Genomic DNA, 25,664 nt, shown 5'->3' on the forward strand with positions numbered 1-25,664 from the left:
ACGGCCCCCATATTTGGCGGCCGTGGTACAGCTTGGTTGCTAAACAACAAGTGCTGATTGGCCCAGCTTCCCGATAAAGCTGTTATCTATCGCTCTGCCCCACGGCTGCCAACCCGGATCGAGACTGCTTGGCCTGGACGCCTGTCAATGACGTGCTGTTCCCGGATGGACGACATCAACGCTCGCCACCTTGCAGCTTTTCTTCACTTCTCATGCTGTGAATTTCTCTTTTCCTTTGTTTTCTCTCGACCGCCATCGCTTCGTGATCTGAAGATTTGATTGCTACGAGACAAGAAATCGACTGCATAAAAGCCTCTATCGTCAACCATCATCATCTCTGATCCCGTTGTCGCGGAACTGGACAGCTTATCGGAGCTTAGGGATACCGCTGCTTCAGACCTCAAACTCTAAACTTGCCCGGGCATTTTACCATCACTTAACCACATATTTCCTGCCATTAAGCTATTGAAATCAACATCATGGCCAGTGCTACAGGCGTACCGGAAGCGCGCCTCAGTGACACGGAGGAGACTGGGCTAACGAGTCGCGAGACCGAACCACTCCTCGGCCGTCCTGGAGATGCTGCGCAAGAAGAGGGCAAATCAGCCCTCAACAATCTAGTTCTTGGTATGTAAATATTGCGCATCATGCTCGAACCAAAAAAAAAAAAAAAAAAAAAAAAAAAAAAAAAAAAATTAGCGTCCTAACACGAAATACAAATAAAGGCACTGGTATCATTGCGCAAATAGGCATTTGGCTTCTTGTCGTCCTCATCTGGGCCAGTGTCTTCACCAAGCCTCTCATCCTCTTCTCAGGACATCCTCTCGCTCAATCTTTTGCTGTTCTGGTGTTGGTGCAATCCATCCTCTCCTTGCAGCCTACCCACACCCTCGAGCAGAAACGCCTGGGACAACGTATCCACGCTCTACTTAACCTAGTGGCCTTCCTTTCTCTCGTTGCCGGCGTGACTATTATCGAATACAACAAAGTGAAGAACAACAATCCACACTTTCACTCCGTACATGCGTACCTTGGCGTCATTACCGCTGTGATACTTCTTCTACAATATCTCGTTGGGTTTACCATGTTGGTTACGCCGAAGCTGTATGGGGGCGAGGAGAATGCCAAGGCTATCTGGAAGTACCACCGATTCAGTGGATATTTCATCCTGTTGCTTCTGCTGGCGACCGTCAACAGCGCGACAGGAACGGACTATAACAAGAATGTATTGAAGTTGAAGCTCTGGGCTACACTCGTCTTGTCGATTCTCGTTGTTATCGGAGTGTATCCTAGGATCCAGAAGCAGAAGCTGGGGCTGGGCCGGCCAAGTTTGTCGCTTTGAGTGGCTACATATCAGATTGATGTTCTAGTTTGACAAGTGTATTTTAGCATCACCCTGCTTTATCATTTAACTGAAGTTGCTCCTACGTAAGAGCAGCTGAAAAATACATCATTGTAATTCAACTTCCCCAAAAATTGATGCTGTGGTCATCAATATCCGTTGTCATGCCTGTGCTCAGAATACGAAGCACCACAGCGTTGCAACCGAGGGGAAATGGAACGCTTGAATCTATATCCGTGATCAAATAAGTAGTATCAGTAGTATCTTTTAATTATATCCCCTGGCGCCGTTGACATGCTCCTCATACACGAAGCCGCTGCGCCTCATTCCGGTCGTGCTAAGCTTTTAACGATGCCGAACGGCGAGGGGGTCCGCCGCCTCCGTTCAAAGCAATTTAAAAATGTGGGGGGGGAGAGGGTCCGCCGTCCGAGAGACAGACGAGGAAAGGCTTGCCTGAGTCGGGAATACCTCTTCTCTTCTGTGCGCCGAAGGATGACAGGCTGGCTGGCTGGAACTTCTTTTTCTCTTTCCGTCCAGAAGACATCCCGGCCTAAGGGATCCTGGGTCTAGTCTTGGAGGATGTGCAGTAGACGCAGGCCCCAAGTGGAGCATAGAATATCGCGTCGAGATAGACACGAGAAAATAGAAAGAAGAAAACTAAACCTGTTCCTGGCGGTGGTGATCCATCTGGTAGATCGCCATCTCTGTGGAAATACCGGTCGGAACGATTTCAGGGTTGATCTCGGATACCCGGGGGGGCGCCGAAGCTACGACCTGTGTACATACAATCAATTCTGTACATGCGTTGCAGGTAGAAATTGAATGAGAGCATAGGGAGGTATTCCCATTAGGGCTAAAGGGTCTCTCTAGCCTAGAGCCTAGAGCGGTGCCTAGTAGTACAGTGTGCATAGAACGCATAAGAGGTTACTATGTAGTCTGCTAGATAGTATAGTAGCCCAGTCCGTGCTGCTTTCTCTCTGATCCCACACATACGGAGGACTTACTCGTACTGTTACGACCACTTTCTTCTCCTCCTCTTAGCTCGTATCTATTTCGCCATATGGAAGTCGTTTGCGGAAAAAAGAGTAAACTTAGAAGTCTGCGTGTAAAGTGATAAACTTCAGCTCTAGCCCGGCAGGCTGCAGCAGAGAATGCTGCAATGTGATACTGCGCACGCGCAAAAGCCCATTGCTGGTAAAAACAACGCTTTGCTCCTCCGCTTCTGCTCGCAGCGCTGTGCATTGGAGCGACACGTGTCTCCATCGGGTCCACTTCCCCAATACGGATTCGGCCAGGATCTCCAATGGTACGCCACCGACGCAATTGTGGGCCACAAACTCGACTTCCGACGTCACCCACCGTTAGAGCAAGCGCGCCTTCCTGGTTTGTCGAGCCATCATTTTCTGTTAGTTTTTGGGAAAAGAGTTGTTCCTAAATCGGTCGACGCTTGAAGTGCCTGTCCAGTACAGAGAAAAGGAGGCTTTGCATGCTCTGTAAAGCTACTTCGTATAGCAGCAGCATCAGATAAACTTGTATTATAGAACAGGACGTAGTTGTGGCGCAGAAGCGAGTTTCTCTTCATCTCCCCCACCTTCAATAATACATGCTGTACCTAATCTACCAATTTTTCCTCTCTCTTAAGGTAGGTACCTAGGTAGGTACTGAGGTAGTCGATGTCCTGAGTGTACACCGAAACGTTCGTACTCCGCTTCTCTTGTTTTTGGGCTTTTTTCATTTTCTGTGGTAGCATCGGTATTGCGCATATTGTATCTATAAGAATTTGTCGGTCAGCATGTGCGGCTGAACTTCCTTTTTACTACTGCGACAGTGCCTTAGTAGCGGATTCCTACGTCATTTCGCCCCCGACCTTGTGCTTGTTATACCTTGAACGCAGCAATCGTGACTAAACAGGCTCGGGTAGCGGCATCGTTTTCACATGTATCAGTCCACCTTGGGTCAGCTTCTCTTCTCTTTCTTTCCTTCTCTTTTTAGATGAATGTGGCGTGATACGGTGTGAAGGCAAACAAAGCTTAGACCGGCAACGAGCATGTACACTTACTACTGTAGTAGTAAGGAATTCTGCTGGAAATGCCTACCGGCGTAAAGCGGGTCGTTGTCGAATGAGCCATTGTGGATACAGCCGGTGTCCCGGACAAGATGCTCCCGCTGCCCTAGGATTTGTCGAAACGATGAGCTTTGATGAAGTTCTCGATGAAAGATACGGCTGGGCTACGAAGTAGCATTACCGCAACTGTATGTGCGAGTCAGCGAGCCACACAGCCGACGCGGCAGAGCAGTATACGGTGTAGCACCTGTATCGGGGTGGTGGGAAACCTGCATCCTCTGTACATGCTTGCCCATCTTAACCTGGTAGCTGAACCCCTTTAGGGTCGATGCCCTCACAACCATGCCCCTTGGGAGCTTGACACCTACCATCTGGATTCCGCCCTGAGCTGGTACATACTATGCAGCAGTCTAGAGACTTGCTGACTCGGACCGATCGCCTACCGCCAGGCTGTATTGCATTGCATCGAGTGCCAAGGTGGGTTTGGTTTTGGCAAACTTTGCATCACCTTCCCTGCCACCCATATCGGTGGCCGATTCTTTCTAGCGGATAACTATCTACCATCCCCACCGCAGTGTGTACAGGGGGCCGTCGACGATGAATGCTGGAAGCAGATGGTTTGGCATGCCGTGAGGTGGATATAGAGCCCGCGGACGCAGGTATGAATACCTAGTACTAGTGAATGGCCTGGGTCCTGGTGGTCATGGGAAGCGTCCGATTTAGGCGCTCGATCATTTACTGGCCGTCCTTTTGCTTGCTGGATATTGGCTAAATGAGCGATCAAGCAGCCCTCCCAAGGCGTTGCATGGCGTTGAAATTCGAGTGTCTCGGTTGAAATCTCCCCCCGCGGCTCGCCAAGCGCGCACCCGGTAGGCTGGAATATTACAGCAGGAATTTTGCCAATTATAGCCGACTAAAAATAAACCTTCATTTGGCGAAGAGCCTGCAGCTGAAAGGAATCTACAACAAGTTAAGGCAAGATATGTAGCTGTGAGAGCCGGGGGTGGTCTAGAGCCGATGCTGCGCACACACGTCGTGGGTTCATGTGACCTTCGGGCGATGGCGGGAAAGGGAACAGCGAGATGAAAGGAAATGAAATGAAATGATAAAGCTCGCCAGGGAACGCAAACTTTTTTTCTTCTCATCAAACGATAGGAGGATAGAATACGAAATCTTTTGCGGCTGCACCGGGGGCATGCTTTACAAATGACGTCCATTCGGCAGGCCCCGTGGGGAGATCTCACGTATTGACGGGGGGCTTCTTGACGAAGCCGAGCTCTGTGAGACAGAGGCAAATGGCGATACACCGTCATCAGGCGTGGAGGGGAGAGTCTTTCAGCCTCTCCGAGGGCGGATCAGCGGTCGATCTGTCGGTCCATTTCCCGGGAGGCATCGCATGTTGTCCACGTTGTACTAGAGCGGCCACAGGTATGAGGTTTGCATGATTTGCATGTACGTCACCTCATGGCCTGACAAGCTTTGAGCTTGTGATGATTCGTCTTTCGTACCCGGTGTTGGCCATCCCCCTGCGAGGGGTTGCACGGCGTCGGCGTTGCAACTTGGGCCAAGATTAATGCAATCTGGGCCGCCGCATGGATGCTCAGACGCATACCAGCCAGCAGGTGGTAGTGCCTAAGTAGTAGCAGACAGGGCCGTGGGTTGCGATATGTATAATACCTAGTAGTATATAGGTAGTATGGAGCACAAGTAATAGTGTAGTACCCGTAGTCTAGCAGCAGCAGCAGCAGCAGCAGCAGCAGCAGCCGCCCATTGAACTTGGCCCCAAATAGCAAAGACCGCAGAGAGTGCCAGCAGAACCAGCATCACGGCACGGAGCGCTTCGTTGGATAGGGCTAGTCCTGTGGTTGGCGTCCGGGGAAAGGCTGTGTGGATGCCAGATCAAATTTGCAGGGCCGCAGATTAGGGGAAGTGAAAAAGACGCTTTTCCCTCGTGGCTTGGCCGCAATGTGCCAAGTGCCGATGGAAGCTTTTTGTTCGACGCCTGGTAAGCTGCTAGCGTCCCATCTGCGTAACGCACAGCGGCCCCCCTGGCTGGACGTCTGGATTGTGGGCCAGGCGAGGTGTTGAGCGACGGAGCGAGGATGGAAGGACGAGGGATCGTGTAGCCCTTGGTTCATCTTGATATCCGAAGGATCGAAGAAAGCGATGCTCACCTGCACCTCCTCTGTAGCGTCCATGCCCAGGTGCTGTCCCAAATCGACGGCGGCGGCTGAATATAGTACATGTACAAGCAAGTACCAAGGCCCTCCGTACCTGGTGTGTACATGGAGGAGTCTTGTCCCGGTAGCGTTCCTCTTGGCAAATAGCTGTGGCACCAACAGCTGGAGCGCCCAAAAGGTCTCCCGTGTATACAGGCGAGGTACATGCACGTAAACCGCCAGCATCGGGCCGCACCATTACATCGCTGCGGCGGTCAGCATTTTAGACCAAGCACACATGGCTTCACGATTCATGCTCCGTGCCTTGTGCCACAGCAGATCAAGGCCCTGCAAAGCATGATCGAGGCAGGCAGAGCAGGAGACGCGGCACAGCATTGCAAACTCTCCATATTCCTGTCCGTCTCACCACTTGGACATGCCGGCCCACCGACGCTGCTGCCACTACAGGAGCCTCTGCTCTGGCACGTACAAGTTAGCAGGTACAATCCAACTTGGGCGACTGGTTGACCCGGTGCCACGCACTCTGGTCAAGGTCAAGCCAGGCCAAGTCAGCCATCCGTCCTCATGTTGTCAGCGGTCAGCAGTCAGCAAGCTGCTGAAGCAGACATCCATAGCTGCCAGTTGCCTGGGAACACGTCGTGTCTTTGAGTATAGCGTCTGCGAGGATATGCAAATCTGTAGCACGGAGCACCCCCAGGCAGGTTGACACGTCTGCTCCAGAGGTGGCCAGGCAGGCGTACCAATCGGCTCAGCAGCTAAAGGCAGGGAGGCGCTCTTGAGAAAAGCTCCGCGTGGTCGCAATTTAAAGTTGGAGGATAGGCACGCGAGCTTCACGATGCCCGCCGCAACGGCCAAGGCCAAGGCCCGCCCTCTCACTATGTACGAAACGGTGCCGGCGTTCGGAGTCGTGCTTATACGGCAGCATGTACCGCACTCCCAGGCAAAGCTGCGGCCACAGGAGGATACCACTACTGCCACGACTAGTAGTTTTAGCATTATAGTCTCCGATAGCAGCTGGTGAGAGACCCATGGCCGCGGATTGGCGTTGTCAAAGCCCGTGCTCTGTACCAATGCTCTGGCACATGCCTAGTGGCAAGAATCAGTCCCAGAAAGTGGGCAGACCACCAGCAGGACTAACTCGTGCCGGGTATTCCCAAGCGGTACCCAGTAGTATCCATTGCCTCACACACAGGCAGGGAATAAAAAAGTAAAACAAAGGGAAAAAAACCTCTTCCCACCCCTTGACGTGGGGCCTCTAGGTTCTTGTCTGGGATCGCTGGATTGGTTCACCGGAAGGGCCTGGGGGGTTGGCTGGAGCCTCGAGCGTTTGCTAGCGGGCTCTTAGTGAATAAGGCCTGGGCTGATGATGGATGCCAGCCTCCAGTTCCTGTCGTCACCTACGTCATACCCTCTTTTTTCTCGCTCCCCTAGACGGCGCCTGCACAGGCCTTTGCCGGGGGCGTTTCTGGGGGGCGATGACATGGGGGCATTTTCTGGCAGCAAAAGCGCCTTTTTGGCAGGGCCGCCAAACTTTTGCAATCGTTGATCCGTCCAGCTCTTTCGCGCCCCCGTTGCGACGCCTCCCTTTGCCTTGCCTGCGCTGTGCAGCGTCTGCAGGCCCAGACCTGTGCTTCTGCTGTCCCGAGAGCCTCTGATTCTAGCGCTGCTGGACGCCGGCAGCCGCGCCGCAGCGTCTATCCCGTCCAGCTGCCCCCTCGTTTGCCCCGAGGTTGTTCCCACCCCTGCTCTGTGGCCACTAAACGAGACCACTCACTCACTGTACTGTACTTACCGCACTGCTGTGACGTGTGAGGAGGCCCTACAGCCTACAGGGAAGCACAACCACCACCGTTCTTTTCCCGCACACTTGACCTCCAAACCTCTCCACACAACCAGCCCGTTTTGTCCGCGTAGCGAGGCACAAAGAGCGATACTGCAGGAGGCTAAAAACGAAACAGAAAGAAGGAACAAGGACAAAGGATTGAAAGAGAAAAGACATAAGGGGAAAAAAAAAAGAGAAGCAAGAACCAAGCATCCAAAAAGGGAAGACAAGTAAGTGAGAAAGCTGGGTGACCAAAAGCGAGAACGAGAGAGGCACACAACGAGATCGGGATCGAGACCGCGACCAAGAAGCAGAGACCGACAAGGACGGACTTGGGCCAAGGCAGAGACAAGACACAAGCAGCCAGACCGATCCCCGTCTTCGCCTTTGCTGTCCTTTCTCTATCGATCAGCTGCCGCTGCTGGCATCTTTCGAGCCTTTCCTGCGCTTTGGATGCTGCCGCCCTGTCCTGCGTATGCGGCATCCCACTTGCCGACCTGACCTCTCAGAGATCCACCGCCATCCCTCTTCTGCGGGAAGAGGCATGAGGCATGCCACGCCAGAGCTACTCGGCCGAAAAGAGAGCCCTATTCTCGCCCTCTCTCTCGACCCCGGCTTCTTCTACTTCAACCACAACAGCAACAGCAACCGAAACTGCAACCGCAACCGAAACTGAGGCTCCCTCTCCCACCACTTCGACAACCTCCTGGACGCGCCAACTGGAGCTGCCCACCAAACCATTTGCTTATTGGACCGTTGATGCTCCCGACCCGACCGCTGCGAGAAATGGACAAGTGACGGCCAGCACCACTTCACAAGATCGATATGCCCATGCCCATGCCAAAAGTGCAATGGCAGGACGCCGCTCTAGCTACCCGTTCTCTTCCCTGAACCCCCCTGAGGACTCGGTCTCTTCCACTCCTAGGCCTTTCTTCCCACGGCGTACGACTGACGTGAATGGCCGGAGTGTCGGTGATGACCACGAGGACCGTGTCGATGTTGATGTCGATATTGATATCCATGCTGTAGACGATAGCCACAATGCTACGTCCTCCGCTGCCTTTGTTTCCTCTGTAATTAATGGATCTGCAGAAGACGAGACACCAGCTGCTGATGGACCGAAGAAGCAGCTTGTTGAATACCGGGAAAAGCTGATTCGCGATCTGGAGCAGCGGGATGTCCCCGCCCAGGAACTGCATCTGGGCCTGTCCGACAAGGGCCGTGTGGCCCCCATTCTCGAAGATGCAGTATTGAATTCTCCCTATCCAACTTCGGCCTTCACCTCTACGTCGACTGAGTCTGGAAATACAATCCGAGGAGGCATCACCCCGGCACCTGTTGCCAGTACCCCCTCATATCCTTTTCCTCGGATGACTCTACCACCCGAAAGTCTTGGCCACTCAAACTCCCCTCAATCTTCTACTGCCCATATAGGTTCTGCTCGCTTCTCCCAAACCTTGGCGTTCGAACACCGCGGCGTGCTCGACAGAGTCTTATCAGAGACATCGACCCCCGCTTCGACTTTGACCTTTCACCCAGGAGGCACCCCACAGCCCGAGAATTTTGACTTTCCTACACCCAACCTCTATGATCTCTCGTTGATGCTATGCGCCGAGCCAGGACTTGATGCCTGGTGGAGCACTGTCGTCCAGGTTATGCGAGAAGTATACAAGGCCGAACGTGTGACATTAGCAGTCCCCGCCGATACTACCGATATTGAAAACGTTCCATGGGGGCAGAAGGCTACATACAACGAACATGAACAAGATGATCTAAGTCTAGAGTACCTGGCGAGGGGGACTAGCGTCATGCAGAGCACGGAGAATGAGGCTAATGATGATACTCTTGCTGAATCCGCCATTGAAACGCCATTAAACGGACCACAGCGACCTGCGTTTGCTAGTCGGCACTCGTTCACCAGTTTCGAAGAGAACAAGGAAAGGTCACAAGGCGGAGCAACGATGGCACCTCAGCGTCCCAGCTACTTGAGAAGCCAAACTCATTTCCCACCCATCCAAACTGCAGCGGAACGGGAAAATGACCACACAAAGCTTAATAAAAGCACCTTAGAACAGCATGACTTTCTTGAGGAAGAGCAACAGCAACAGCAGCCAATCCCTAGCTGGGAGGCGCCTCTTGTGCCCAAGTATGCTGGCCAGGGCAGAGTCCTTCCTGTCCTCCAGGCTCTTGACTATGAAGCTGACCCCCTCATTGATCATACTGGCATCATGAGAGTATTGGAACGCGGGCGGCCTGTTGCCTTAACAAGAAACTATCCCTACTTGGCTCCGGCAGCCCCGACTCCTTCATCATCATTAGGGCAGGCCAGTGCTTTCAAATCTGGTCCCAGGACACCTGGCCAAGAGCTGCCGCGGAAACCTAAAAATAAGCGGTCAGACTCCGCGACCAAACTGTCATCTATCTTTGCCGGTCCGACCGGTGCTCGTGCGTCTGTCAGAACTAAGGTTCATTTCGGCGACACGATACTGGACGACGACAGCCCTAGACCACCTACGCCAAAGTATGAGGAATACGAACAAACTCCCCCTTCGCCATGGTCACAATCTCCAGCCCCGTCACCCGCAGTCAGGCCCGACCCGAAGGAAAACCCCTTCTTTACGGACGCCACCGTTGACGAAGAATCGTTCAATCCCGACCCCACGCCGACAGATTATACCACCATGCGGCCTCCCGAAGCTATTGGCGTTGATCACTCTTGGACGGTTTTGCACATACCTCTTTTTAACGTCGTATTTTCTAAATTACAACCGCGTTCTTTCAGGCTTGACGCCACGACGATGCACCAGAAGTCACAGTCGCGAAGCAGCCAGTCGCCCGAGAGTACACACCGCCAACACTCTACGGAGCCTGAGAGCCAAAAAAAGGATAAGCCTCCCCCAATTGCTATTTTGTCTATTCTTAGCCCTGTTATTCCGTACCCCTCCAACCTGCGGCACTCGCTAGAGCATTTTGCACCGCACCTCGCCACTTCTTTTTCGCAGTGCCGACACTATACCCATCTTGAGACAGAACTTGCGGGTCTCAAACGAAGAAGACCATCTACCGCTGGATTTGGCGCAGTCTCGGCGTACGGGCGGCCTGTGGAAAGCTCCACATATCTCGCGGCAGAAGAGACGGCAGCTTTGCAGCAGTCTTTAGCTGGGAGCATTACGAGTCCCAGCGACTATTCTGGAATCTCCAAGAGTGCGACTGGCTCTCCGATTGGGACTCCTGGCTGGGATCCAGGCTCTCTAGTCTATCTAGCCGAAAAGCGTCAGCACGCGGCGAGCCCCGCAGGAGTCTCTCAATCTTCAGGCAGCTATTTCAGCAGTAAACTTGCGAGACAAGGTTCACAGCGGTCTCGGGCTGGATCGAAAGATGATCCTACTGGAGATGTGCGGCCCTCTCGTTTGTCCGGCAGCAAAGCTCCCCAGACTTCTCAAGCTGCCGCGATAGACGTTGACGAGTTGACGGACACACACACTGGGAGCTCGGAGGAACCCAATCAAAGGGACGTTCATTCCCGGAATAGCCTGGATGGCAGCGTTGATCTTGACCCCTTGTTGGCCGATAGATTTCCTGAACCGTCAAAATTCGAAATGGGTCCGTATAAAGCAGGCCATTCCCGGCTTCACAGCTACGGTGCGGACTTTGCTTCGACGTTCCAGTCTCTACCTCCTGGTTCCAGTCTACTTAGCCGGCCTACGTTAGCATCTAGTGCAAGCGGTTTACCAAGAAGCAATTCATTCATGGCTTCGGCTGCAGACATGCCGCCCCCGTCTGATAAATTGAAAGGCCTCATTCTAGACTCGCTACCCGCCCAAGTATTCGTTGCGTTACCGCATACGGGCGAGATCGTCTGGGTAAACAGCCGTTATCTGTCATACAGAGGACAGACAGTGGCAGATTTGTCTGCGGATCCCTGGGGCAGCATTCACCCAGATGAACGTGATGAGTATCTCGCTGCCTGGAGTCGCTCGTTGCGGACCGGAGAGCAATTTTCCAGTACTGTGAGAATCAAGAGATTCGATGGCGTCTATCGATGGTTCTACGCTCGTGCTGTAGCTTCCAAAGACAAGCGAGGAGCTGTTGTGCAATTCCTGGGGTCTTACTTGGACATCCATGAGCAGCGCATCGCCGAGATAAAGGCGGCGCGCCAGCAGGAGGTCGAGGCCTCGGAAGCGAAGCACCGCCTCTTGGCAAATTTGATACCGCAGATCATCTTCACTGCCACAGAGGAGGATGGTGTGACCTTTGCAAACGAACAATGGCTGTCTTATACTGGCCAAAGTTTTGAAGACGCGCTGCGCCTAGGCTTCATGGATTTTGTTCACCCAGAAGACTTGGCTAGGTGCCGCATTCCATCTACACAGTTGGCGCAGTCATCCAATCGAAAGGGTAATAGTGGTAGCTACGGGTCGAGCGACAACACACCCACGGGCGTGGCAAAGGAACGGCCAAAAGAGCCTCAAGGCCATGAACGACCACCAAGTCAGCAAATTGATTCCAGTAGAGAGAAAGGCTATCAACTCGCCAATCCTGACCTGGCAGAGTTGGCTAGAAAAGGAGTCATCAAAGTCGGAACTGATTCGAACGGCCGGCCATCATACACAACAGAAGTCCGATTACGTTCCAAGACAGGAGAGTATCGGTGGCATCTTATTCGTTGTGTTGAGATTGATACCATAGATTTTGGCAGCGGCGCAAGTTCCTACTTCGGTTCTGCCACCGATATAAATGATCACAAGCTCCTTGAGGCCAAGTTGAAAGAGGCTATGGAATCAAAAGGCCGATTCTTGAGTAACATGTCTCATGAGATTCGCACTCCACTTATCGGAATATCGGGCATGGTAAGCTTCTTACAGGAAACCACACTCAATGAAGAGCAACGCGACTATACCAATACCATCCAGACGAGCGCAAACAGCCTAATTATGATCATCAACGACATTCTAGACTTGTCCAAAGTGGATGCCGGAATGATGAAGCTGCGATACGAATGGTTCCACACTCGTTCGCTCATCGAGGATGTCAACGAACTTGTCTCGACCATGGCTATTGCGAAGCGACTGGAGCTGAATTACCTCGTTGATGCGGATGTCCCAGCGTGGGTCAAAGGAGACAAAGTTCGGATTCGTCAGGTTCTGCTAAATGTCATTGGAAATGCTATCAAATTTACATCGGAGGGCGAGGTTTTCAGCCAGTGCAGAGTATACACTGGTGATGACGGAACGGCAGGACAAAATGAAATCATGCTGGAATTCATCATAACCGACACAGGTCGTGGCTTTTCAGAGGAGGAAAAAGCTCTCATATTCAAGCCTTTTAGCCAGATCGACGAGAGCAGTACCAGACAGCACGGTGGCAGTGGGCTTGGCCTAGTTATTTCAAGGCAGCTTGTCGAGCTTCATGGAGGCAAGATGGAAGGAACGGCTGTCATGGGCGAGGGTTCAACGTTCACTTTTACAGCCTGTTGCGCGCTACCCACAATGGAAGATCAGCCTCCAATGCCCAGCAGTCCCGGCTCAACAGCGACTGCCGTACCTCTGGCAGCAGCAGCAGATGAAGCTGAGCGGCCCAGCGATCCCACGGCGACCCTTCTACCGGCTCAGCACACGCACAGCGGAGATGAGACTATCCCTGCGAACGTGGAATTCGTTTCCCCTGGAGGCGACTCAACTGGAAGCTCCAGCCAGTCTGCCCACTCTGGCCAATCGCTCATTACAGATAGGTCATCGATAACGTCGATGAACACGGGACTGGCTCGTTTCAGCGAGGCTGCCAAAGCTAGTGGCCAAGACCTGTCGCAAATGAAGCTTGAGATGCCATCCGATCGGAGCTCAGTAACACGAAGCGTGACGCCAGAGAAGCTACAATCTGAAGCGTTCCGCCCACCAATGTATCTGATACTGATTATTTGCCCCCAGACACACAGTCGTGAAGCAACTGCACAGCACATTGAGATGACCTTACCAAAAGATGTACCTCATCAGATAACTGCTGTCGGCAGTGTCGAAGAGGCTGAAAAGTTTATCGGAGGCGATGACCCAATCCGGTTCACTCATATTGTCATCAATCTAGGCGAAGCAGAGGCCGTCATTAGTGTCATGGATCAAATTACCAAATCTCAAAAGATGGACAGCACAATGATTTTGATCCTCTCGGACTCTGTTCAGCGCCAGGCTGTGATGAGATATGCGTCTGGAACCAAATATGAGAAACTCTTCTCAGACAAGCTGGTCAATTTCATCTATAAGCCTGTCAAACCATCACGCTTTGCTGTCATCTTCGACCCGGATAAGATACGGGATTTGAGCACGGACTGGAATAGATCCACCGCGCAGCAGATGCTGGAGAGCCAAAAAGCTAGCTCCTTGGATCTTCAAAAGCGTATGGGCAATAAGGGCTTCAGAGTTCTCCTGGTGGAGGATAATCCAGTCAACCAGAAAGTGATGATGAAATTTCTCAAGAAAGTTGGCCTCGATGTGGACATTGCAGTAGACGGAGAGGAGTGCATAGAGCGAGTTTTATCGAAGCCGCATAGTCATTACTCTCTCATACTGGTAAGTTTGATACCCCCCCCCCTTTTTTTTTTTTTTTGGTTGAATTGTAGTCCTCGGCTAACATCTGGCACAGTGTGATCTGCATATGCCACGCAAAGATGGCTACCAGGCCTGCCGCGAAATTCGCGAGTGGGAGCTGTTGGGTAGTTATCCCGCGATGCCCATCATTGCCCTTTCTGCAAACGTAATGTCAGACGTCCAAGAGAAGTGCGTTGCAGCTGGATTCAGCGACTATGTGACGAAACCTGTGGACTTTATTGATCTCAGCAGAGCTATGGCGCGATTTTTTTAAACGTGACAGCTTGCTATTGGTATATGCGAGGAGGATACCAGGCGAGTCTCTTCTACCTGATAGCCGTGACTGGCAGAGGGAAAACTTTCTCTCACTGGAAACGGAACCATTACTCATCTTATCTCCTTTTTTCCCTTCTGCTTCTTATAAACCTGGTTCATTTCTGGCCTCATTCCACAATGATGTGTGTCAAGGGACCTTTTTCTTGGCGGTGATTGGCGGCTTTTTAGAGGGTGTACCGGCGAACTATTTCATTTCTTGCCCCCTAGTTTTTCTTTGCTTTTCATTCATCTTTTTTTTTTGTTTTAAATCTTCCTTCTTTTTTATCTGGCTCTTCAAAATTAGGCTGGATGGAACCGAAGAGCTAGGCAGTCTTGTGATACCACATTATGTAGCAAGCACCACCATGCCTTGGGGATTTCTTTCGACATATTTTTTTGACCACCTTGACCAATTCTCACGGTGATCATGCTGTTGAAATGGCGAGACGGAAAGGGATTAAGTTGTACTGCTCGTATTTTTCTTACTCTATTTTCTTTTTTGCTGCTTTTTCTTCTCTCTGTTCTTAGCGCTGGGCATCAGAATAGCAAGACAGGGGTAAAGACTAGGGAGGCATTATTTAGGGCAAAGGCTAGGCAAAGCCAAAGGCAAAAACAAAGGCATATGTTTACATAAAGGATTTAGGAATGGATGGAGCCTGTTTTGTTTTATATGCTCGAGGGAAGCGAGGCATGTAGAGTCGCAGCGACAACTCTGGCGTGCAAAAAATGGCTGCGTGTTTTTTTTATGTCTTCTTTACTGCTCTGTTGATATTATGGGATCTATTTTAGCCTCGAAACCCAATTTCTTTCTTCTTTTACTACATTTCTCCTCCCCTTTTCTCCTTTTGCCTTTTCCTCTCTCTTCTTCTTGGCCTTGTCAGTGTGCGTGTTGTATGCTTGATTTTGGTCTTGTGTATTAAAATAATAATCTAATGATTATGGTCAATTTTGCTTTGATCTGGGAAAAGCAGAGGAAGAAATAAGGGTAGTACTAACTCCCTTCACTATTTACAATGATGGATTTGGTTTGACCTGGAAAAGGGATGGATGAACAGATGGATGGCCCTGGCGGAAAATACAACAACGGAATAAAAAAAAAAAAGAATAAATAAATAAAAAGTTTAAAGATGATAGCTAGTTAAGCTTTGAAAAGAAATGCAATCATTGTCTATCAATGTCGAGGATTAAGTATCCGACATCTTTCAGTCACATTCATGGAGCTATAATATTCAAGATTCTCAGAAGACATCAATGTGGATATAGTATTTCATAAATCAATCTAACTCAATGTAGCCCAACGCTTTTATTTCCATTTATACAGCCAGGGAATCCAGTCTATATAGTGGTATCCAACAAGAAAATAGAAAGAAAACAGTGTCGATATCGCTTCGCCCGTTGCGCTTATTTAATCCAGAGCTTTTATTTTCCTCACTTTCCTTTCCCCCTTTTTAGTATATGCTTCCTCTGATACTTCTGTCTTCTTTCTCAGCCTTGTCCAAATCCTCCAACTTGGGGTCTGCGGCACCGCTGTGTGGCTCAGGCTCATCTCCAAGGCGATTTGCCAATCCCATACCGGGGTTGGCGCGAGAGTCTATGGAACCCATACGACGGCGAGTGGTTTCGTTATCTGATGCATCGGAATCACTTCCTGCAACAGAGGGATGGCCTGAATATGTACCGCCGAAATCTCGGCCAACGTGCAAATGAGCGGCTTTGAGGTGACGTATGCGGTCCTCTGCCGTGATGAAGGAGGGCGTGCCGTCGGGAGAAGAGACACTCCCGTCAATGGCTCGTGCTAAATCAATGTGAACCTTCTTCTTCTTTTCTTTGGGATTTTCTTTTGACGATTCTTCGCCATCTGCATCACCTTCATCGGAGCCACTCGATTTGTGTCGTTGCAATCTCCTTATGGCAAGATTTGTGCTACTACTGCCAGGGGTACTCTTATCAACTTGCTGCGGCTGGTTTTCTACCGCTCGATGGCTCTCATAATGAGCAACATGATTGCAGCCATTGGGACAGCCTCCCCAGCGACGAGTAACAACAAAGCTCTTGTTCTGCGCCAACTTCAGGTCATCCTTTGCAGTTTTGTCGGTCTTGTCCTCTTCACCCTTCTCCTTCTCCTTGATTTGTTGCTCGCGTTCTCTCCGCAGTTCTGACCAGGTACGCAAATTATTCTCCAAGAGATATTTGCCGTTGTCTTGCTTGCGCATAATGAGGAACTCGCAGTGATTCACGTTTCGAAGGTCTTCGAAATATTCGACGGAAAAATGGTACCACTTCATGAGGAAGACACGAGACATGAGGCCATGAGTGACTATATCATTGAGTTAGCATGATAATACACAGTTGAAAAAAAAAAAAAAAAAAAAAGGCCCCCCATTTTGGCCAGCCAAGATGAAAACTCACCCAAGACGCATACGCTGGCAAAGTCGTCTTCTCCAAACTGGCGCCACAAGCTCTCGTTGAAGCCACTAACACGGTCATAGGCGTCGGCAGCGCTCTCTCCGTTGGGGATACGATAGAAAAAGTGGCCATAGTCGGCTCTCTCCTGCCACATGCGTTCCATTTCGGCGCTGCATGGCTGGAAGTTGCCAAAGTCTTGCTCTCGCAGACGGGGCTCCTCGTAAACTTTGATGCTAGACCGACGATACGGCGAGGGCTCGGGGTCGTCCGAGGTCAAGGTGGACAAGATGCCCTCGGTGGTCTCTCGTGTGCGGCGATATGGCGACGTGAAGAAGTGGAGGGTATCATCTGGCCGGAGCAGCTTGCGCAGGCGGCGGCCCGCTTCATGGGCCTGGGCCCAGCCGTCCTGCGTGAGCTTAACACGGTGATCAGGGATTGTCTGGTGTATATCGCGGTTCTCTGGCACAAGCGGTCAGCAAAGAGAGATTTGGATTGAAGGCCGCAGCGAATAGAAAGGCAGGAGACGACGTACTGTTGCCCTCGGACTGGGCATGGCGGATAAGGATGATCAATCGCGGCTTGGCCATGGTGGTCGCTTTGCGCACGTGCGGCTTGTGATGCTGAGGCTCAAGATGGGAAGTCAAATCGATCGATCGATCAACGGAATAAGCAGATACTAATAGGCTGCCGGTCTAGTGGTGGGGGCCGCTGGTGTGTTTGGCAGGCCTGCTGGTGGGATGATGACTTGGTCGCTGTTGCGTTTCAACTGCCGGTGCCAAAACACCCCCTGTCCCGAATTTCGGACGGTTCAGAGGGACAGAGAGATGAAAGGACGGAGATGGAAGCGATTCGGGAAGATGACCGACAGTAAACTGGGTGAAGTGTGAAAAGTAGCAGAGATAGATGGCGGTTCAGGTGGTGGAAGGTTGTAAGTTGAGAGGGTCAAGTCAGAAGTGCCATGGGGGGTTTAAGGGGAGTTCACTTTGGGCGCGGGGCAGCAAAGCGGCGGCCTATAATATTGGGCATAGGAACAGAGGGATCTACAGGGCCTGCTTCAGCTCTGTAGAACGGATGGAATACAAATTACAGCAAAGCTTGCTGAGCATGTGCCGGCACCAGCGCCTAAAACACCCGACCTGAGTTTGCCTCACAGCGGGGAAGGGACCTGCTAGCCCGGCGAGCGTCTCCTGGCCCAGCTCCTTGAAACCTTAAAACTTGGATGGAACCAAACGGCTGATTAGAAAGCAGGAAGGCTGAAGAGCGAGGAGCGTGTGGCGCAGCCAGAGCATTCCCGCCACTGTAGCCCGCTTGACTCTCAACCTGCCAGAACATTCGGATGGAAGTTTCGGGGAGTTCCCGTCCGTTTCTGTGATTTGCAATGAACCCTCGGCCGTCACTTCTCTGGACCTGTTCCGATGCTGTTTGTCACCGCTCTATCCCGTTCAGGCAACGCACAATCGCCCAGATCTCGGCTCATGGCATCGCATCTAAGCCGTCAATGCTACTTACTGTACATGGACCCGGCGCTGCCCCTCCCAGCCAAGGCTTTCCGTACTGCTTGCTGCACTTGGTTTAGTGCCCTGTTTAAGCAGTGCAGCTTGGGCTTACACGGTTTGGTAGCGCTGGAGAATTATTTTTTTTTGGCAGCGCCAGCCTCAAGCGTGGATGACTCTGTAAAACTCCAAAGCCTCTCTCTCACCAAGGCAAATTTGACATCAGCGCTGCGGCGTGCAGAACCAATTCATTTTCCCGGTTTGGCGCATCACGTTTTGAGCCATTGTTTTTCGTTGAACAAGTTTCCCTCTTCGACTTTTCATTCTCCATCGCTCATTCGTCTCTCTCTTCCGTCGCACATCACGTCGCAATCGCACCGACCTCCATCTGGGTACTCAACTGCACCGCAACCACAACAAAAACTGCCTTAAACCGCCCAATCAGTCGATAAAACATCCACCATGTCTGCCGAAGGCCCCGAATCCATCCCCACCTCCGCCGACCCTCGCTCCAAGCGCCCGACCAAGAGACGCGCCCTCACCCCCGGTTCCGCCCAAGCCGCCTCTGTCGACGCCCTCTTCGCCAAACCCGACCAGGAGATCCGCGTCCCTCCGCCAGTATCTTCCCTCGAAGGAGGCAGACGGCGGCCTCCGCCTCCCGAGATTGTCAGCAACGTCCAGGGCTCCAGTGCTGGTGCCGGCTCCGGCGAGTTCCACGTCTACAAGGCCGCTAGAAGGCGAGAGTACGAGCGCCTAAGGGAGATGGACGAGGAGGTCAAGAGAGAGCGCGACCAGGTCGATTTTGAAAAGGATAAGGCGGAAAAAGATCGCAAAGACGAAGAGAGGACGAGGAAGAATCGCGAGAAGAGGGACAAGGCTAAAGCTCGAAAGGCAAAGAAGGGCAAGGGAGGTGGGGGGGATGGCGACAACGCAAAGGATACCGATGGAAACGGCGACAAGACGTCGGCGGAGGCTACATCAAATGGAGGTCCTCAAGGAAGTGAGAGATTGAACAAGGGCGAGAACGGGGCCGAGAGAAATGGCGATGGGAAACCAGCCTCAGAACCTGTTGGACTTGTCATCCACGACGATGACTAGAATGAAGAACGAGAGAAATCAAACGAGAGAGTTGCTACGAAATTGTTTCTTTCAACACTTTCTCAGCCAGAGGTGGTGACTTGTAATAATATACTAGATAGAAGCAGTGATACCCGTATAGAGTGCTATTTCATAGATCTATGCGTCGCCTTTTTGTTTTTTTCAGCGGCCCTTAGTTAATACCATAGTCTATTTTTTAAATAAAATTTTGGTCCCCTTTTAGATTGGTCTGAAAATGCTCCCACTTCAATCCTAGCCAAGGGCTAGAATAGGGTACGGCCTTTCCAAGCAAACCTGGCGTGCCGTCCGCCTAGATCGAGGCTTCTCAGGGCTGTCTCTGCCCCTCTTCCACTCTTATACAGAACTCCAGCTCGTTTAATCATCACCGCCTCCAACTCCGGGAGCGGCACCCTGCTGCATCGTCTTAGCACTGCAAATATCGTCTACTCTTAGCAATAAACAGGCGGCCTAAGAATCACACAAAAGTCAGCATGGGTTGCTCTACTTGGAAAAAAGTGGGGGAATAAAGTGCCGGTTGGACATCATGGAATCATACCTCGATAGCAGTCTTCAGACTCTGCAGCTTAATGGCCTCAGGCTCCCACACGCCATACTCGTTCATGTCCGCAATGGCACCGGTATCGCCGTTGACACCATATGAGCTCTTACCCTCGGCTTGCTTGGCACGGAGCTCGGTCAACACACGGACTGGGGACTTGCCGGCGTTCTGCACCAGCGTCCTGGGAATCACCTCCAGTGCGTCAGCAACAGCCTTGTACGGCCACTGCTGGACACCCTCCACACCCTTGGCCTTCTGAGCCAGTCGGACAGAGACGGCCATCTCGGTTGCGCCACCGCCAGGTGATAACCGAGGGTGGAACATGACATTTCGGGCAACGCCCATGGCATCCTGAAGATTTCGCTCAATCTCGTTGAGAACATCCTTTGAGGGGCCACGAAGCAGGATTGTGCAGGCCTTGGGGTCCTCGCACTTGGTGAGGAAAGTGAAATACTCGTCACCGATCTTCTCAATCTCAAACAAACCACATCGAGTACCGACGTCGGCCTCTTGAAGGTCCTCCACTCTGTTGACAATGGTAGCACCCGTAGCGCGGGCTATTCTGTTGTTATCCGTCTTACGTACTCGGCGAAGGGCTGTAACGTTGGCCTTCATTAGGTAGTGCTGGGCCAGGTCTGAGGGAGTGGTCAGCTTCAGTTCCTTGGAAAGTCGAGGGCTATCCATCGAGTCACTCACCAGAAACACCCTTTTCGGTAATGACCAAGTCGGGCTTAACAGACAAGATGGTATCGCACATAATCTTGATCTGCTCCTCTTCAATTTGCAGAATTCGGTTCCAGTCTTCCTCCTTTGTGATTTCAATGTTTGTCTGTGATTCACCCTTCTTGTACTCCAGAGGACAGTCCAGCAGGACAATTCGGGGGTTCTCGATGCGTCGGCGCATCTTGGGGTGCGTGATATCCTTGTTGAGCATGAGGCCGTCCAAAACCTTGCTGTCCTCAATCTCGCCACCGGGGACCTTCTCGACACGCGCATATCGCTTAATGTCTACCTCGGTCTTGCCATTGCCAGCTTCCCATGTAACGGTTCGCACGGCCTTGAGAGCAAGGGAGCACATCTGGTCCATCCATCGAGAGACAAACTTGGTACCGATCGAGGAGGAGATGAGTTTGGCCATGGCCTCGTCGTCGTTGACATCGATCGGCAGGGAGATCTCGTCGATAATATCGATGGCATCCTTCAGCGCACGCTTGAAAGCGGAAATGATGACCACGGGGTGGATGTTGCGCTCGAGTTGAGGAAGAGCTTGAGCCAGAATCTCACCGGCTATATCGAGTCAGCATCAATTCTTCTATTTCTTCAGCTTGCCCCTCCTTTTTCTTCTCCTCCCCTTCCTCCTCCTCTCCCCCTTTTTTCCTCCCCCCCGTTTATCCGCCGGACCACTATCTGCGAGAAGTGGGAAAAGCGAGAGCCTAAAGCGAGAGCCTGACATACCTAAGATAATTACAGTAGTTGTACCATCGCCGACCTCTTCGTCCTGTGTCCGGCTGAGCTCGATCATGCTCTTGGCGGCGGGGTGGGAGACTTCGATTTCTCGGAGGATAGCGTGGCCGTCGTTAGTCAGGACGATACCGCCCATGGGGTCGAGCAGCATCTTCAGCATGGCCTTGGGGCCGAGACATGATCGAATGATATCGGCAACCCTGGATTAGAAGCACCGAGTCAGTTGGGCCGTGCAGCTTGATGAAGTTGTCAGGAGCAGAAACATACGTCTTGGCGGCAGCAATGTTTGACATCTGAGCTCTCCGTCCGGTCTGCCTCTCACCACTATTGGTGTCTGCGAGACAATGCGTTAGCTTGCAAACACTTTGCTCAGCTGCAAGAGGCCGAGAGTCGCCTTGATCCGCCTGCTGAGACGAATCTAGCGATCCCGCTCCGGCAGATTGGCAAGATAGACATCAGGTATACACACTCATAACCAACACAGGGGCCTGCATGATGGGCTTTGTTTCTCTTCGCGAGCGGATAAAATGGGGGTTTGGTGGTAGAATGAGGAGATAGCACCTAAAAGGAGCTTTGGATCAGATTCGGCACGCCTCCAACAGCTGCTTTCGGGAGTCAAGGGACCGGCAGAGGCTCGAGGCAGCTTTTGAGGTTGTGGAAGGCGGTGGTTTGGAGGGGCGCACTAGAAAAGTTCCCACGATGCCTGGCGGGCTTGGTGGGGAGGCTGCAGTTTGGCCAGCTCAGGCAAGGTTGCTGTGCTGGAAGCTGCCAAAAGGATCTGGTGCAATGTTAACCCGGCCCGCCAAGGGGCAACAAGTAGCGGGTACTTGGACCTGCCCCACGCTGGACATTATACTGGTGCCTACATGGAACCCAATCCCAGTTGTGAAAAAAAGAATCCAATAGACAACAAAAAAATAGAGTACTGCTTTGCAAGATTGCTGCCATGTAAACATAAAGCAGATATTGTTTTGTGGCTACATCCTGTAGTAGATATCACAGATGGCGATTACTTGATACCCCCCTTCCAAGTACCAGTACCTTTAGCTTCTCCTAACTTCCTAACCGTACATTTGTCATCGGTGCCCCAAGCCTAACGAGCCAATCAAAATACCATACCAGCTCTTTCTTTGCCCAACCAGGCATACATAAAGAAAGTGTACTATCAAACTGATCAAGTATGCGCAGAATCTTCTGCATCAGCATTCTATAATGTCAATTTTTACGGTACTTGAGCCTGGAGCGCTATGTTTCAGACGATATTCAAGTCCACAGCAGACGTATGCCCGTATCCTAGACTTGGTCATTTGCTTCTACCGCTTGCAGCTCGCTGGATGACAGATGGGTTAATGTGACGCCTAAGAATCTGCAAAATGTGGCCCGTAAATTGCTGCAATCAGAATTCAAGACTACGGTTTCTGATATATTGTAATATCTAAACCTAGAAGCTAGGAAAAAGACACTTCGTCATTGACACCCCAGTTCACGTACTCGTCTCGTGGTTACATCGTCCTCGTCGGCAGCGTCAATATCCGCGGTGCAGTAATAGCTGCACTGACCAATTTAATAAGTTACATCGACTCATGCGAGAGGTTGGATATCATAATTTAGTTAGAAGTAGAATTTAAAGTACAGCTAGAGCTAGAAGAAAAACCGGAATAGAAACGTGAACTCTCTGAAACTTCTAATGGAAGCCAAGAGTTATTGCTGGGATCCATAATGAACCATTGCCTATTCGACGCTTTACTAGGGTCTGACGGGTGTCTTCATAACCAAGAAACACAATGTCGTCGATATCATGGATAATCCTGAAGCCAGCCGCCAAGGCGAGTTCTTTGCGTGATTCGGCAGACCTGGCGCGAGACTATGGAAAGACCCCCCCAAAATATCAGAGTGTATCCATATTCTATAATGGATCCACGAAGAACATCAGAGGTATTATAAAGCCAACAACGCCAAAGCAATACTATCCAATAATACGACTATCGATCCTCCAGATGGACTTCGTGCTTGAGTCTTGAAGACCTCCTGACATCGCCACCACCACTAGATCGTTTAGGCTGATCAGGCCGTTCGGGGAGAACAGTAACCCACCCAACCCCAGGCTTCGAAAATGCATGGATAAAACACGAGTTGGCCGTCATGGCATCTTGTATCACCTCCCACTTGGAGTCGTCGAGATCCGGCCGGAAATCGAACCACGCCCAATGAACGTCACCCTTCTCGTCCGAACACGCCATACTTGGTACTCCATCACGACTATACCGCATGGCTACTGATCTTTTCTTCGGTTGAAAGTTCCCCCCCTGTGGGACCGAACCTGGCGCTGCATCTTCCATGACGGAGTCCCCATTTGTCATTTCGCTGGAACCATGACGTTGAAACCATTCGTCGCGTAACACCTCCACTTGAGACTTGGGGATCGCAACGATGTTCCAGGCTTCTTGGTCTGTAGACATATCTGGCGCGGGAAAGCGTTTTGATTGCTCGTTGCTTGCCAATGGCCTGCAAATCTTGAGCCACAACCACGTGGTGACACGACCGAGTTCGTCAGGTCTAAGATAGTTTCCTCCTTGTTAGTTTCTTCAACTTGCATAATCCAACAATAAAAAAAGCTAATACGTACACGTCAGACTCATAGATTGCCAGGCCCCCATCTTTTGCGTCAAGTTCCACGCGGAGCCCAGTCCTCGCAGTAGCAGGCATGGGCACAGAACCAAGCGGCTCACCCTTAAAATCGTGGGAAACCTTGATATGCAAGAATCCAAGCAGATCCAGTTCAAGTTTCCTGTAGCCGTATTTGCGGCAAGCTGAATGTAGAAAGAGGCGTATTTCTTCTCCCGGGCCACGTTGAGCTGAAGCTTGAGACACGCCAGTGGGCACGAAAGCGGTGTTGTTTGAAAGCCTCATGACTGCCTGCAGTCTTCGACTTGTATTCCGCCTATATATGCCAGCACGTGTCAGATTTCGTTGTTGTTGTCGTCTTTTTTTTTTTTTGTTTCATCCTCAAAATTTTAATCAGCTTACCTTTGGTCGATTCTGCGACAAAAGTGGTGTATGCCAATCTCCCTTCGTTCTTCAGGATTAGACTCCTGATACTCTTCCTCTTCTTCCTCTGGAAACATCATTTTGGGGGATTGTGATGGAGAGTTTATGCTCTGAAGAATGCGCGGGTTTACATGGAATTCTTTGTCCAAAGCGTCTTGTAATGTAGCTACTTCATAATAGCTTTGGCTATTATGAGCTGCTTGTTGTTGCTGACCTTGCTGCTGCTGCTGATTCTGAGCCCTTTCAAAGCCAATAGCGATGCCTTTGAGAAGTTTCTCTCGCACCGACGTTCCTGTCCTCTCCATATCTATTGGAATAAGTTGTCCGGTTGAATTATCTGACACGCGTTTCTTCTTGGCACTCGGATAGTCGAGATGAGAACCTGAAGCATGCTTCGTCATGGTGTCGAAGGCAGTGTTGTACGGTTTAAATATGGCGGGCGATGACTGACTCGATATCAAGATGATGGTTGTTACAGGATGAATAATTCTAATTTTGAACATCGTGAATTATTATGTGTTAAAGAGAAACAAACAAACAAACAACCAAAGAGGCCGTGAGTCAGTTGAGCTTTAGCAACTGGCAAAATTCATTGATTCACTTCAGCATTGGGTTGCGGCTCTGCCAGCTAAGTGCCAGCATTCGATACCCTATTGGAGAGGGTGTCTTTTGTTCTTTTTGTAGGTACTCTGATGTTTCAAATGACAGATAATCAGTCGCTGCAGTCATCTTATTTTTCTTTTAAATCATCAGTTGCATGAACAACTGTTGAACTGCTGGCACATCACCTAAAACGAAGGCAATGAACAGTCCATATGTATTTTGGAGACTGCGAACCTATGATGCTACCTTTTGCATATTGGATCTCTCGCTTACCATTGAACGGATTACGATTGATATAATTAGCGAGTCAAGGGAGAGTTGGTTTAGCGGTCTATAGAAGCGAGATTACATTGATGGATGCTGGATGATTTGCTTCTACCTGAACTCTATCATCTAGCTAAATGCGCAGTTCTACTCGACGTCAGAAAACAAACACAATAGTAGCATCGACCAAGCACCAAGCCCAGCTATAAAGCAAAATGGATTGTATAATAATAAATTTTCAATTCCGTTATTTTTTTTTTTTTTTGTTCAGAGTAAATATAATATTTCTTCATACTACGGCTGCTCTTCGCACCCAGCGGTTACATGTAAAAGCTGAGTGCTGGAAAATCAGGCTCTGACCACTAAAGACCAACAGAGACTTAGACATCATATCACACCCACCGTAAATAACTACTAATAACAT

General features: G+C 50.9%; 7 protein-coding genes across 7 annotated transcripts; 3 read left to right on the forward strand and 4 right to left on the reverse strand.

The window, feature by feature from the left end:
* Window positions 1-70: 70 nt before the first annotated feature.
* Window positions 71-1,673, forward strand: TrAFT101_003606 (uncharacterized protein). Its single transcript, XM_024905812.2, has 2 exons — window positions 71-627; window positions 726-1,673. The coding sequence occupies exons 1-2, from the start codon at window positions 480-482 to the stop codon at window positions 1,340-1,342; spliced, it is 765 nt and encodes a 254-aa protein (XP_024766636.1). The 5' UTR covers window positions 71-479; the 3' UTR covers window positions 1,343-1,673.
* Window positions 1,674-2,238: 565 nt separating this feature from the next.
* TrAFT101_003607 (uncharacterized protein) lies at window positions 2,239-6,617 on the reverse strand (the record flags this gene model as incomplete). The annotated part of the gene is made up of 4 exons (XM_066126938.1): window positions 2,239-3,593; window positions 3,681-5,637; window positions 6,071-6,148; window positions 6,464-6,617. 3 exons carry the CDS (start codon window positions 6,615-6,617, stop codon window positions 5,261-5,263), a joined length of 609 nt encoding a protein of 202 aa, XP_065983045.1. The 3' UTR covers window positions 2,239-3,593; window positions 3,681-5,260.
* A 410-nt stretch (window positions 6,618-7,027) lies between these two features.
* Window positions 7,028-15,599, forward strand: TrAFT101_003608 (uncharacterized protein). Its single transcript, XM_024898768.2, has 2 exons — window positions 7,028-13,972; window positions 14,046-15,599. The coding sequence occupies exons 1-2, from the start codon at window positions 7,961-7,963 to the stop codon at window positions 14,262-14,264; spliced, it is 6,231 nt and encodes a 2,076-aa protein (XP_024766633.2). The 5' UTR covers window positions 7,028-7,960; the 3' UTR covers window positions 14,265-15,599.
* Window positions 15,541-17,845, reverse strand: TrAFT101_003609 (uncharacterized protein). Its single transcript, XM_024903163.2, has 3 exons — window positions 17,244-17,845; window positions 16,715-17,170; window positions 15,541-16,622 (listed from the first exon to the last, which is right to left on the reverse strand). The coding sequence occupies exons 1-3, from the start codon at window positions 17,296-17,298 to the stop codon at window positions 15,754-15,756; spliced, it is 1,380 nt and encodes a 459-aa protein (XP_024766632.1). The 5' UTR covers window positions 17,299-17,845; the 3' UTR covers window positions 15,541-15,753.
* Window positions 17,846-18,075: 230 nt separating this feature from the next.
* TrAFT101_003610 (uncharacterized protein) lies at window positions 18,076-19,513 on the forward strand. The gene has a single exon (XM_024903183.2). The coding sequence runs from the start codon at window positions 18,667-18,669 to the stop codon at window positions 19,300-19,302; it is 636 nt and encodes a 211-aa protein (XP_024766631.1). The 5' UTR covers window positions 18,076-18,666; the 3' UTR covers window positions 19,303-19,513.
* On the reverse strand, window positions 19,363-22,030 carry CCT3 (T-complex protein 1 subunit gamma). The gene is made up of 6 exons (XM_024898971.2): window positions 21,795-22,030; window positions 21,593-21,659; window positions 21,317-21,525; window positions 20,558-21,148; window positions 19,859-20,496; window positions 19,363-19,770 (listed from the first exon to the last, which is right to left on the reverse strand). Exons 1-6 carry the CDS (start codon window positions 21,817-21,819, stop codon window positions 19,678-19,680), a joined length of 1,623 nt encoding a protein of 540 aa, XP_024766630.1. The 5' UTR covers window positions 21,820-22,030; the 3' UTR covers window positions 19,363-19,677.
* A 1,277-nt stretch (window positions 22,031-23,307) lies between these two features.
* On the reverse strand, window positions 23,308-24,774 carry TrAFT101_003612 (uncharacterized protein; the record flags this gene model as incomplete). Its single annotated transcript, XM_024898837.1, has 3 exons — window positions 23,308-23,881; window positions 23,952-24,266; window positions 24,353-24,774. 3 exons carry the CDS (start codon window positions 24,772-24,774, stop codon window positions 23,308-23,310), a joined length of 1,311 nt encoding a protein of 436 aa, XP_024766629.1.
* Window positions 24,775-25,664: the final 890 nt, after the last annotated feature.

The sequence above is a fragment of the Trichoderma asperellum genome, chromosome 2, assembly GCF_020647865.1.
Source record: "Trichoderma asperellum chromosome 2, complete sequence".
NCBI lineage: Eukaryota > Fungi > Ascomycota > Sordariomycetes > Hypocreales > Hypocreaceae > Trichoderma > Trichoderma asperellum.